This window comes from Trachurus japonicus, chromosome 9, assembly GCF_045865225.1.
Source record: "Trachurus japonicus isolate A0001 chromosome 9, Traja_1.0".
NCBI lineage: Eukaryota > Metazoa > Chordata > Actinopteri > Carangiformes > Carangidae > Trachurus > Trachurus japonicus.
This window is the reverse complement of record NC_140915.1, coordinates 34,092,965-34,107,231: the sequence shown is the minus strand read 5'-3', so window position 1 is coordinate 34,107,231 and position 14,267 is coordinate 34,092,965. Positions and strand designations below refer to the sequence as shown.

The window sequence follows — 14,267 nt, the reverse complement described above, 5'->3', positions numbered from 1 at the left end:
GAGAAAACAGAAAAAGGAGGGGAAAGACAGGGGACTCAATTATGTATTTTATGCTTTTGCTATGTGATGGCTTCATTAGCTGGATCAAAACCCTCTCTGACCTTTTTCTGTACAGAGAGTGGAGTAAATCTCCCTGCGTGAGTGAAACCACATCTCCATTCCCCTCACAGCCCTCCACTACGTCTCTGAGTTCATGCTCTTTCTGCACAAACAGGTTCATGCCTCACTTCTCAAGCTACAGTGTCACTAGCAAGATTTTTCAAATGCCCACAATCTCCTAATCATTTCCAAAAATAATCCTAAAAAGAACAATCAAATTTGATTCCAATGAAAGGCAGAAAAAGTGGAAACGTGGTCTTGGCTTTGGCCATGCCAAAACCAACAAGCGTGAACTCTTCATGGAAATTCACATTTTCCGCTTTTGATGAAATGTCTCAGCAGCTATTAGATCGAATTAGATAGAAATAGAATTATGAAATATAACTCTAGTGAGGAGAGTTATATAGTCCTAATATAATAACTCTGATTGCAAAGCAATGACCTTTACCTTTCATGTTAGCAAATATTAACACTAAACCAACATGGTGACCATGGTTACTGGCTGAAAAAACACCATGGTAGCATTGTTGTCCAGGCAAAATAGCATTTTACGATTACATTTTTTTCACCATACATCATTTCTATGAGGTGTCCAGAACAACATATTAAAAGTCCAAGTTAAAAGTTCCTCAGAAATCCTAGTTGGGGAAATATGTTTAATTCTCATCAATCCAAGATTGATTTACAGTCTATTATATGGTGCCAATAAGGCCAGAAAACAATACAACTATTTTTTTCCCTTTACTGCTATCACAATAAAAGTATCTATGAAATGCAACATTTTATGTATTACAAGTTTCTTTGAAAATGAATATGAATATGCAAATGAGCCATACACTAATGGAATAAGCCCAAATACAGGTTTGTTTGTTTTTCTTCCCCTTTACTATTCGGGTGTATTTTGGGCATATTCCATTATTGTATGGCTCATTTGCATATTCAAATTCATTTTCAAAGAAACTTGTAATACAAAAAATGTTACATTTCATAGATACTTTCATTGTGTAAAGTTTCATTGTGATAGCAGTAAAGGAAAAAAATAGTTGTATTGTTTTCTGGCCTTACTGGCACCATAGACTTTATACAGTAAATCAATCTTGGTTTGATGAGAATTAAACATATTTCCCCAGGATTTCTTAGGACTTTTAGTATGTTGTTCTTGACACCTCATAGAAATGATGTATGGTGAAAAAAATTCTATTACAATTAGTTCTATTTTTAGATTGCCTGGACTAATTGTCACTTTGAGTTTCTTAGCATACTAAGCATTCAACTCAAAGCGCTGTCTCAGTGAATCCTCTAATGTCACAGTCTGTTCCTCAGGTTTGACCCTACTCTCCTCTTCATCCTCCCACACCTGACATTTTTCATCCACACCAGATGCACCTGTGACTTTCTTCCTGTCTTCACACCCACCTGCTGACTTGTTATCTTATCTCAACCACCTGAGCTTCCCTGCCCCCTCACACACCTGTTCCCAGTCACCTCAGCGGCTCCTGGAGCCCTGTCACCAGCCTCTTGTCGGTTCATCTGTTTCTGTTCCTCTGTGGTCTCCTATGTTCCTGCTGCATGTGTTTTCGTAACCTTTAGTAATCCAGTTTGTATGTTAGCCTACTTTTTTTCACCCATTATAGATGCGTCACTGTGTGTATCTGCATGTGGGCCATCGCTACCTGCGCTGTTATGACTAAATGTGACACACAGAGCTGCTGGCATGACTGCGGTCTTGTTTGGCTTTAGTTAGTTGTGTTCACCTTAGAGACATTTCCGTGGATTAAAGAACTGCTCTGGTAAATTCAACTACATACTTGGAAACTAAGCTCTCGGAAACTTTATTCTTCAATTTCAAGCCTGTAGACAGACTCTTGGTTATGCTACCAATTAACTGGAATTCCAAGTGTACCAATTGAACACTGTCTCTATTTTCCCTATAATTAGTACAAAATGATCTCTTCTTTTGGAAGGAAATTATAAAAGGAAATTATAGGAAACTGTGAGACCTGTAAAATAAAGTGCTACCACATAATCTCACCACAGCGAAGTCTATACAGTACGTGCACAGCAATGGAGAGCTCTGAAGGGCTGACTGAGAGGAGTGTGGTGCAGGGATGGAAACCCAGCAGCCTCACTGATCAATTAGGACAAAGACTCCCTTGGGAGACCAGTGGTTTCCACGGCTTCCATCGACCAGCACTTACTCAAGCCCAGAGCTGCCCAACTAAACAGCAGATCTCTTCTCAGACCAACTCGGTACAACAGTCCTCCGTTAATTACTTTCCTTACAACTGCCTCCGTCGATCTGCATGTGGTGGTGTAACATCTATAAATTGTTTCACTGCATTTACTCATAAATCTGAAACCAGCAATCATCGTTACATTTTATAGGACCCGTTTAAAATGGAAGGCATTCAAATAACAATTATGGACCCTTGATCTTGAACAAAAAGAGCTTTGGTATTGTTTTCTCACTCGACAACAGGCTTACAGACAGCTGACACAAAACCATCCTGAGAAGCTTGGCAGGAGACAGAGAGTCTGCTGACAGTCAGTGGTTGGTCTGTTCCTCTCCTCCGTGCCTTTCCCATTTATTCATTAATACACAATAAAAATAGATTTGGTAGCATTTCCACTTCTTTGTTTTCATGTGATTTCCTATTTTCCATTCCACTGCTCTCCTCTCCCCATGTCTTACTATTATTGAATTATTATTGTTTATTATGAACTCTAATTGTTTTTACTAGTATTGAATTATATATTTTGAACCTTATTTTTTATTTAATATATATGATCTACTGGAGTAGAATTAAACATTTCTATATAATAGAAGTATCTGCTCTCCTCTCCATCTTACCTCTCCTCAGGTGCTTTTTCTTGGTTTTGCGGCGCATGCCATTGATCCCTGGCACAGGCTTCATGTCACTCTTGTTGATGGGTGGTGGGTGCAGTATAGGCTTGGGGGCCCTTGTCAGGCAAACTGGCAGACCTGCAGCGCACATCAGGATACCTGTCATACCTGATGGCACACACATGCGCACACACACAGACACAAATAGAAGAGTGGGAAAAAACACTAATTGTTAATGTCTTAAATGAACATATCATTTTGGGCAAACTTTTCTGAACAAAACTTGTTGTTTTTGCTGATTTCCAAGCATATTCTGCAGCAGATATGTTCTAACCTGCTAGTGCTGGGTGCACTGGTCCAGATCCAGTTAGGTTCTTCACTGGGAGGGCAGGAACGCTACCACAGAAAAGAAATAAAGCATGAAATGAAGCAATAATAAAGAAACCACCACCTGTACTGGCCATTTGCAGGCATCAAGTCTGCAGATCTTCAGGAACACTCTGCTCCTCTCTGTGAACACGGATGCCTCTGCTCAGCCAGTCTGTCTTTGTTCCTTTTATGAAACACATATACTTTTTCATATTATGGAAATGGTCCTGTGTGACCTCCAAAATGGACAGTGAATTATCCTGATTGTGCCGCACAGCTGAGAAAACTGAGAACAGCAGCTAGTTCTGCTCTGCATGACATGAAAAACACTCAAGTTAAAGTGTCACATGTGCTTCGCCACAGAGACAGAGACAACTGCAATGGGACAAGACAGCTTGACTCATGTACAAAGCACTGCAGCAGAGCCTGATTCAGGATGACATTTGGAGCGGCTGGAGTTCATGGCAAACACAGACAACAAAGGCAGTTGACTTGCGCTCTCTTCAAGATCTGCAGAGCTGAGCGGACAAAAGCACTTTGGGCATTAGTATGAGCACAGAAGTCAGGGAGTCTCTTTTCAGAGAGAGCCGAGGCCAGGACTCAACCAGTATCCCACAGCAGAGCCACAGAGCACTGAGACTCAGCTCACAGCAAAGACATATGACAGAAAAGCTGAATTTATAAAGACTTTGATTAGACTCCAAATCTTGTTTTCAATCACATTATAGATAGAAGCAAGCTGGTGAACACTGTGGAGATCTAGATCTAGTCAAACTTATAAATATATTTATATTGGAAATCATTTTAGCAGTGTGTAGATTGATCATTGTGTAAATCTCTGTACACCTAGAATTGAAGATGGAATCTTTCTCTGTATCAAATACAACAAAAAGTGCAGGATTAAAGGTTCAGTTGGTAACAATTATTCAGTCATATTTGCTGGAACTGTCACTATATTCTGATGGTCAGACATTAAATGAGTAATTTAGGACAAAATCCAACTCCTCTGGCTCCACCTACAGCCTGGAATCCTATTTCCCGAAATCCACCGCAACCAACAATACTCCACCAGTCAGGTAGAGGGAGCAGGAGGAGCAGCCAATCGCTGCTCGTACACGTCGGACAAAAGTGAAAGTAAAGTCTGCGACTTAGTCGGAAATTTCAAGACAACAGACCCTCAGTCAGGTCCCTCTTTTCACCTCTGTCAAACCCCCTCCCTCCCTTGGCAGAGGTTCATAAAGGTGTATTGTCTTGAAATTTCCGACCAAGTCGCGGAGTTTACTTTCACTTCGTCAACTTATCAACTGGAGCTTTAAACCAACAATGGACACTGTCATCTTCACTTCCTGGTGGGTTTGCTTTTAAATGGGTTAAAATGGCGAGTGTAGCAGCATTTAATAATAGTTGGATAAGTCATGAAAAAAAGAAGGTGTAAATGGGCCACTGCTCACTGAGTCACTTGTTAGTTTTCTCACTTTATCAACCACACACACACACACACACACACATAAAGACAGACAGACACACACAGACAGAAAGATAGACAGACACACACACACACACACACTACTGCACATATACTTTTGAATCTGTCTGCTTTTTGACCATAAACCGACTGAGGTCTCTGGCACCGCAGCTCCCAGGCATTTCACAAATCCGCATCAAGCGACTGCTTTGATATTAGCGCGAGCCTCTGTTCCTGAGCCAGGGGAAGCCCTTCAATAAGCTGAGTGCAATAACACGAAAGGACACGGGGCCTGGCTCAGGCTGCATCCCATCCCATCTCTGGTAGGGACTGCGTCTCATACACCAGTGGACCAGACACCAGGGTGAGCCGACTCCTGTGGTGTGTGTAGGGGCGATGTGAGTCAGAGTAGAAGTACTAGTGATGTGCAGCTGTGATACGCTCCTCAAATCAGGAATGTGGAATTCATGGGTGTGAAACCGAGACAGGTTTGATTTTGATTGTGCTTCAAGCTCCAACGAATGTTTTTGACACCATGGACCACAGCCATCGCGCTGCGGTCTGTGACTCTAACTGGTGCATAGCTGCCCGTCACCCAGTGAAAATACCAGTTGGAGTCAAGGGTTGGCAGCGATGGCAGTGTTTGTTTTCACTGTGGAAAATGTGGGAGGCGGAGGAAGTGACAAACACAAATATGGAGAAAAAAAGTGATTGCGAACAGTGCAACTTGATAATAAAAACAAATTCATGTGGGTGCTGCCCAGTGGAGATGTTCCTCCTTCATTTAAAGGTACATTGTGTAGGAATTCCTCCCATCTAGCGTTGCAGTTGTATATCGCAAGCAACTCAATCGTATTTTTCATGCTGCATTCACCTGAAATTGGGCAGACGGCAAACGGACGACAGCCGCTGCACGTAACGGCATAAACATGCGTCTCTGTAAACAAGTGGTCCGTCAGCACGAGGCAAAGCAATACACGTGACAATATGTTGTCATGGCGATGTCGTATTGTTTACCTGACCCATGTTTTACCGGCTTTCTCTCGACTTCTGTGACTAAAATGACATCTGGTTTGTTACCGACGGCCGTCTGCCCGACTGCACGTGAATGCAGCATCAGTGGAACACTCCATTCCTCCTCACTGCGTTACCACGATGACTTTTCTTTTTTTTTCTTTTTTTATCAGGGAGAAATACTCAAAGTAATTTCAGTACCATTACACTCATACAGAGCAAAACAAAAACATGTATTTGGACAATTGTGTTAACATATTCTCCAAGCTATTACTCCCCCTTTCATTTTACAATGTTTTAAATAAGAATATTTCAACAAAAGAAGTCACATTTACTCATTTTCCATCAAGATTTATAGACTAGTACTTCAAGCCATGTAATAGAGGTACTTAAAGCAGTTCAGGTCTCCGTGATCTTATATATCTGATCCACTTGGACCACCAACTCTTAAATTTCTACGAATGCAATTTTAGAGTGAATGTCAGTCTCTCCATGATATACATTTCGTGAACAGTCCCTTGCCAGTCTTCCAGTGTCGGTACGTTGGGTTGTAGCCATTTCCTTGTTATAGCTTTCTTTGCTCCAATCAATAATATCTTCATTAAATATTTGTCCGCTATTGATTGGATATGTAATGCCGTGGTACAAAAATACATTGAGCTGACATCAAAAACATAAAAACATGGCGACACCACATGGCAGCCAGCACCGAGCTTACCCGCTCCATGTAGATATGAATGATATGAATGGCAAATTCAGAGCTGAAAGGAACACTTCAGTTTGTTGATGGGGGGGATTACTGATGAATGAAAAACAGACTTTCGAACCAAATAATCGATTTTCGTGAATAGATAACGGAAGAAGTCTGTCCCTTTAAACATACACTTAGGCCTTAATCAGATCACAACACACTGTGGACAGGACGCCCCGCCTTTATGAGAGCATGTAGAATTTAGGTTGTTCACAGAGAGCACTGTGATCAAACAAATAATTCTCATTAGGTGAAGTAAAATGGGACAACACACCACAAGGGCCTTTAACACCATCTCACTGTGCGGCGTCTGCACATTTTGCACACACTACACACTAAAAAGCGCAGCACAGAGGATCCGTCAAGGATCTGTAACGTAACATGAAGCAAGAATGGTTTTCATCGTTACCGCTTTCCAGTTCTAGCAAGGATCTCACTATCAACCGGAGAGCGTGCTGCATAACAAATATGTTGATGAAACAGCTGCACGCTGAGCAATCCCCCCCCACACACACACACAAAAATACACACAACTCTTAGTGTTGATCTTTATCTGCTCTAACACCCAACCTAACACACTTCACTAACACTGTCTGTGGTTTAACTTGGAAATCGTTTGCAAGATGTGGATCTATCTGTCTTTACAATTGTGCTCGAGCTCACTGTTTTTTTTTCTTCTTTTTTTCTAAAGATTGCATCTGTGCACTGCTGAAACAGTTTTCAGACAACGCTGAGCTGTTCACCAGCCAGTCAACCTGTAGCCTGTGTGCAGCTGCCACCTCCCATCTCAGTCTGCATGAAGTTCTTTTCTCTTGACTTGTGTGTTTTGTTTTGTTTTTTTCTTTCAGAGATGTGCACCTCTGGAGGCGCTGACCCGGTCTGTCCTGGCTGCGCCTTGAGCCCTGAGGTTCAAGACACATGCCACCTCCTTGCACTCTGCTGACAGTCTCTAATGCTGGCTGACTTCCACTGTTTAACTCCAGCTTTAAAGGGACATTGTGTTACTTCTCCTGTTATCTAGTCACGAAAATCGATTATTTCGTTCAAAAGTATGTTTTTCATCAACAAACTGAAGTGTTCCTTTCAGCTCTGAATTAGCCGTTCATATCATTCATATCTACATGGAGCGGGTAAGCTCGGTGCTGGCTGCCATGTGGTGTCTCCATGTTTTTACGTTCAGTGGCAGCGTGACGGTAGGAAACCACGGAAACTCAGCGGAGACACCGGAGCTGTCGACTCAGGTCGAGGTGGCGTCTGTGAAAAGTTACCGCGGTAACGCAGTGAGGAGGAATGGAGCGTTACACTGATGCTGCATTCACCTGCAGTCGGGCAGACGGCCGTCGCTAACAAACCAGATGTCATTTTAGTCACAGAAGTAGAGAGAAAGCCGGTAAAACGTGGGTCAGGTAAACAATACCAAATCACCATGACAACATATTGTCAGGTGTATTGTTTTGCCTCGTGCTGACGGACCACTTGTTTACATAGAGGCTTGTTTATGCCGTTACGTGCAGCGGCTGTTGTCCGTCTGCCGTCTGCCCAATTTTAAGTGAATGCAGCATGAAAAATACAATTGAGCTGCTTGCGATATACAACCGCAACGCTAGATGGAAGTAATTCCTACACAATGTACCTTTAACTCTTTCCTGTTTTTGCCACCCTCCCTTTCCCTTGAATCGCACCATCCTCACTCTTTTTTATTAAGTATTAAGTATTTTTTGGTTTTTTGGGGGGGCTTTTTTGCCTTTAATGGACAGGAGAGTTGAGAGAGAGACAGGAAATGGGAGAAATGAGAGGAGGATAGGGCCGCTCGACACAGGATTCGAACTGGGGCCGCCTGCAGTGAGGACTATAGGCTCAACATGTGGGGCGGGTGCTCTACCAACTGAGCTAAACACCGCCCCGCACCATCCTCACTCTTGTGAAAAAATGTAGGAGTCCACCAAAATCCTTTGTCAGTACTAATCTCTAATCCCTGTGCTAAACAGCTGAATCCAGACAGCGTCCCCAACAGTGGGCTCCGTTGGCTCAGATCTCAGGAGCCATTATACCTCATCATCAGTGTAAACAAGTGCAGATTTTTCGCCTGTCCGCCGCAGCACTGCAGCTCCAGCCCTCCAGTTTTGATAGAGACCCATCCTCCAACATACCAGACTGAACCTTGTCACCTCTGCATTTCTTTCGCCCTGCCAACTCTAATTTTCCTCCTGATCTCTGTTCACTTCTTTGCTCCCTTCTGTCCATCTTGAGTGATTAAAAAAAAAAAAAGCTGTGCCTGTCTATGCCCAAAACCTTTGATCAAGGACAGTGCTAAAGAATTTCCTATGGTGCTATTTTTCACATCTAATAACTGTAATTTCTGACCTAAAACCGATGCAATTAAGTGATAAATCCAGCCCCTTCATACCTAACCCATTAACACCACTTTAATTATGGCCCTTGTCAGGTCAGGGCATGAAGGTCGCTATCCCTCCTCTGACTCCTACTCAGTATCATCCTTCCTTTCCTGAGGGAACCTCCAGCCTGCCTTGAGGACTTAATCAGACTGAGAGCGATGTGATTCCCCAAATAGAGACCACATTAGGCCTAGTTAGGAAAGTGCTGACGGAGGACTAATATCTCCTCATCTGTTTATTATGCACCATAAAGACAGTGAGTGGGGGGTTGGAGGAGAGAGAACTCCACGAGTGCTTAATTGCATATTGATGTAGGTAGCAGGAGGGAGAAGCAAGCCCCGCCCCCTGCCTCAAGTGTGGGGATACAACGCGGGTAATGCACCTGAGATGCCGTGAGAATAAGCAATAATGACACCAAGCATTTCCAAATTGCGTCAGTTTGGTCCAGATGAGCTCTCATGATTAATTCAATAATTTCAATATTAATTCTTATCTTATGGGGAGCGCCAGAGCAGAGCAGAAGCCCACTGAGGGATAATGATCTCTGCACTCGACACACAGCCCTCCAGACAAAACTCAGTCGAGTCTTAACACGATGGAGTTCATGAACACGGCCAATAGCAGCAGCACACACGTGTAAACACGCCGAAGAGAGCTGGACATCCTCTTCTTCCTTCTCCTTACCTTTCATCTTTTCCCCTGGTTTCACACCTTTGGGCTTTTCACAAAAAGCAATGCAATGCAGTCATTCTGTCTGAAGAAGTGCGTTCTTAACTCTGAGAAAAAGGTACAAGAGGATGTGGTTTCTCTGGCAAAGAAGAACTGAAAAAAAAGAAAAAAATCCCCCGAGATCGTGTGAAAATCTTTCTCTGTTCATTCCACCACAAAACGATCTGTCTGCTTAAAAAACATATAGTCATTCCATATTATCGCTGCTCATCTTATGTTGTCTGATCACAACAATGAATTACAAATATAGAAACTGTGGTTTACATGTTGTGTCTAGACTGAGGTAAAAAAATTTCACAGATGATACATGCATATCTGCTCTAGTTTACCCCCCAACCCAGTTGTATATCATTGTTAACTGTATCACTGTAGCAAACTGATTACATTCTTTTTTGCAATTTCCTGTTGAGTTCTGGATCAACAGATTAATCAAGAAAATAATTAGCAGAATAATTGACAATGAAAATAATCTTAAAGACACAGTAGCTTCTTACTATAGCATCATATATCATCTATGAAACATGAGCTTGTCTCTTCAACTTATAGCAGCCAACACGTTAAGGCCAGTGGTGATGTAGTGTGGCTGTGTCGGCCCCGTAATAAGATAAAGTGATGTGTTGACACAAACCAGCAGATGGTGCCACCTCTAATATTTGTGCTTGTAAGATACATGCATGAAGCAATACAACCCCCCCCCCCTCATACACACATACATCCCCTCACACCCTTTACTAGCCCACAGCCACTTTGTCTTGAGACAAAAAGATCAATATCTGAGCTGAAGCCTTCATAATCAATGATGGCCATAAAAACATATTCTGCGCTGCGTTATCTTATAGGCAAAGATGAAATCAATCATATGCCAGATTTTTTTTTTTAAATTACAAGTCCTCCTTGTATTCATCTGGCAGAAACAGACCTGTAATCAGAAATAGCATAAACTCATGTAAACAAGTCGCAGTGTGCCAAATGCAAACACATTCCTTGCACCCAACACCGGTTCTATTAGGGTGTGGGTGTGTGAAAAACAGATCTGATGTTTTAGATTTTGTGTGGGTTCCTCTGCTATCTGTCTGTAGCACGCTTGTGGGAATGTGCGAGGGAGTACACATTTCAGTTTGTGTGATTGTGTGTGTGAGAGCATGTCCTGCTTTGTGTATGTTAACCACACTCATCCTGTATGTCGAGCCACTCGCCTGGGAACCGGTGCACTCTGTCTCACCCCCCCCCCCCCCCCACTCATTTCTTCCTCTCGTGCGCTCTCTCTTTGCTTTCTCTGTCTCCGCATTTAAAAACCCTTTTGTGCTGCGGGGTGAAAAGTGCGCACCTGAGCTTTTCACCGAACTGCTGAAATACAGAGGAAGCATCCCGGAGTAGGACCACCACCCTATCCTGGCCTTCTCTTGTCACATACACCTCTGCACAGAGACACAACACCTCCCATCTGCTCGCTGTACGAAACAAGGTCATGGCCTGCTATGATGAGCAAAAGCTCTATATCCCCTCTCTTGTGTTCGGGTCACCAGCATCAAGGCTTTTTGACTTTGCCTCTAGCTTAACAAAATAAAACATTTTTTTTTCCACAAAATTCTAAAATGCTCTGGTTAAAATTTTGACCCGATTATAACGATAAGAACAATAATTAGAGTTAAAACTGAAATCATAAATGCAAAACCAACCTTTTCATGGATAAGGAAGCATAACAATGTAACCAAGAGATGAGAAACAAATTGAATGATAAATAATTGTTTTTAGTGTGTTTTACAGCTGACCCTAACACCATAGATGGTAGTAGAAAGCTACAAGAGGACGGTTCAATTGAAGCCAAGGGGTATACTGACAAAAAAAAGGCCCAGCGACCCACCAAAAAATATTAAATCCAATATTTTCATGGAAGCCTAACAATGTAACCAAGAGAAGAAAAACAAATTGGATGGAAAAATATGTTTTTAGTGAATTTTTCCGGTGATTTAAAACACGGGTCAAAACTGATCCGAACACCATAGATGGCTGTAGAAAACTGACACAAGACAAAGGATATATGTTTCCTTTCAGTCACACAGAATCAGGCCACAGAAAGTGGAAGCATGTGTGCCGGGGTGAAGGACAGTATTATTCAAACATGCAGTAAGTGTGTCTCTCCCCATGAGCAGCGAGAACAAAATGGAATCAAATTAGATCAAGAGAGGGTTTATTTTAGTAAAAGAAAGCAGGATAAGGGACTGAAGTATCGGTTACAACGCCAGACACACTTCTTTTCCTCAGCTCCTTTCGCTGAAGTGCTCTGAGGTCAGAGCGCTCTGCTGAAGCTCCCATTTTTCCTTGATCCATTATTCATTCTTCCCCAGTGGAGCTCTGCCTCCATGGCAAATAGGTTTCCACAGCTACACCGGGGCCCTGCCTCATACACACCCACACCGTAAAACAAAGGCGCAGATGTGCAAGTGACACACACATCCAGATCCTCCACGTGCCATGTCAGACTTTTTTTTCCACAGCTCATGACACAACAAACCACAGCGTCGATGTGATAGCAGCAAATTAGTTCAAAGCAGAAGTAACAGAATGATCCACAAGAGCTGCAGTATTTCACGCCTGTTGGGGGCCAACATAAGCTCATTATGGATCAGTAACCGTGGCAGGCACACATATGGAAGAGAATAAGGAGACTTGAGCTGGACCAGAGGCTTTTTCTGCAGAGCCACTGGCCAGCGTGTTAACGAGAGCCGTCTTAAATGAGCAGAGCGATGCGGAGAAAGACAGAAATCGGCAGAATACAACTACACCAGACCCATGCAGGCTGAAGCTTTGTGAAGCAGACAAGCAGAAACTGAGATTGTCTCTTTTTATATCCACCCATTGCCTCAGCTGAACTGTAAATGCAAGCAAATCTTGGCATAATACCCGCTCTGTAGCTGGTTACAGGCGACTGACCAACTCCACTATATCCTAATTAGAAAACAAGGGGAATGCATGATTGAGTTTGCAAACATCGTTTACCCTGGTGGGATGGCTCCTCTGGCAGTGCCCATGGAAATGCGCTGGGTGCCCGGCCGGTTCAGGTTGTTTTGTCCGTTGATGGTGAGAGCGTGGTGGCCATGGGCGGATGAAAGAGATGGCATCACGGGGGAACAGGGGAAGTTGGCAGTGGACAGTGGCAACTGCACCTGTTCAGCTTTGGCATGCCCTCCTCCCACACTTATGTTGTTATTGTTGGTGCCGGAGGAGTCGGACGTGGGAGACCAGAGGGAGGTCCCAGCGAAGGTGTTGCTCTGCCGCACTACAGCGAGCGTTCCCGCCGCGCCATTGTTGCCCGCCGTCCCTCCGTAGAGCTTACGCCGCTGAGAGGCCAGAATAGCGTTGGAGGCGGCTCTCGTGCTGTTGACCAGGATGCACTGCTGGCAGGAGCAGGGATGGCCGGAACTGGCTCCCACCGGCCAGGACTGCGACTTGGGGATGGAGCCCATGATGAGCGGGTAGGCCAGGTCCATGCGTCTCCGCAGCCGCCGCTTGCGCTGGCTCTGCCTGTTGGTCTGAGACATGCTGTTGAAGTCGATGAGGTAGCAGAAGCCCAGAGAGGTCAGGTCCAGCCAGGGGTGCTGCTTCTCGTAGGCGTTCTGGATGGTCACGCAGATCTCCATGTCGTAGGGCGTCCACGAGCCGTTGTCGTTCTCCCACTCCCACACCACGCCTTTCCCCGGGGCGGACGACGGCTCGTAGAAGTTCCTCTGCACTGGCCTCATGGTTCCTGAGGGCAAAGGACAAAGGAGAGGGAACATGAGGACAATCACTCTGGTTCTAATGACCAACTGCACCTGTGTGCATCACTTGTGCCCACTAGACCAACAACAACGTTAAAGGTATAATGTGTAAGGATTACCCCTATCTAGCGGTGCGGTTGCATATCGGAACGTATTCTTGATGTTGCATTCACGTGAACTCGGGCAGACGTCAGACAGACAACAGACGCTGCATGTAACAGGATAAACAAGCCTCTATGTAAACAAGTATAATGACTTGTAACAACTCATTCTAAGGTACGAGAAAGCTTTCATTTGTATGCGGGTGTGATTCGACTTCAGTGAAATACGTATTTATGAAAGCAATATTTGATTTTTGCTAATAAAAAGCCAATTACACACAGGGGCTTTAATCAACTGACTTGTCTATAGAAAATAGTTTTCACTTTGACAGCTGTTAAAATCCAGCAAACAAGCATCTCTCCCATTAGGTTTTTAATAAAAAATTTAATGAATTCTTTAGTTCATAGGTAGAAAATTAGTCAAATTGGAGTGAGCAGAAATATGAGATGTCTTTCTGTGGTACAAGTTGTTACACTGAGAAAACCTGATTAAATATTCACACTCCTGTCTTATATGTACAAAATCATACATGGACTTGCGCCTCCTGTATTGAACCAGTTTATAAAAATAGCATCAACATCCACACGAAGTGCAGCTAGAGGAGAGCCGGTCTGCATTTTCAGTCAGGGCTGCCTGTGAGTGAAACTCCATTCCAACTCACATTAGAAATCTTCCAAACTATGCTTCTTTTAAATGTTTTTTATTTTTTAAAGTGGTTAATTAGTGCTCAAAGCTG

The 14,267-nt window shown here is 43.5% G+C and overlaps 1 protein-coding gene across 2 annotated transcripts in view; it reads right to left on the bottom strand.

Moving 5' to 3' along the window:
• The window catches only part of dtx1 (deltex 1, E3 ubiquitin ligase), a 55,847-nt gene that overhangs the window by 11,242 nt on the left and 30,338 nt on the right, over positions 1-14,267 (bottom strand). For both annotated transcript variants that reach the window (XM_085787584.1, XM_085787585.1), the window contains exons 3-5: positions 12,669-13,416; positions 3,279-3,340; positions 2,951-3,112 (exon numbers count right to left, since the gene is read on the bottom strand). In XM_085787584.1, coding sequence (XP_085643710.1) covers positions 2,951-3,112; positions 3,279-3,340; positions 12,669-13,416 — 972 coding nt within the window. The remainder of the gene's footprint in view (positions 1-2,950; positions 3,113-3,278; positions 3,341-12,668; positions 13,417-14,267) is intronic.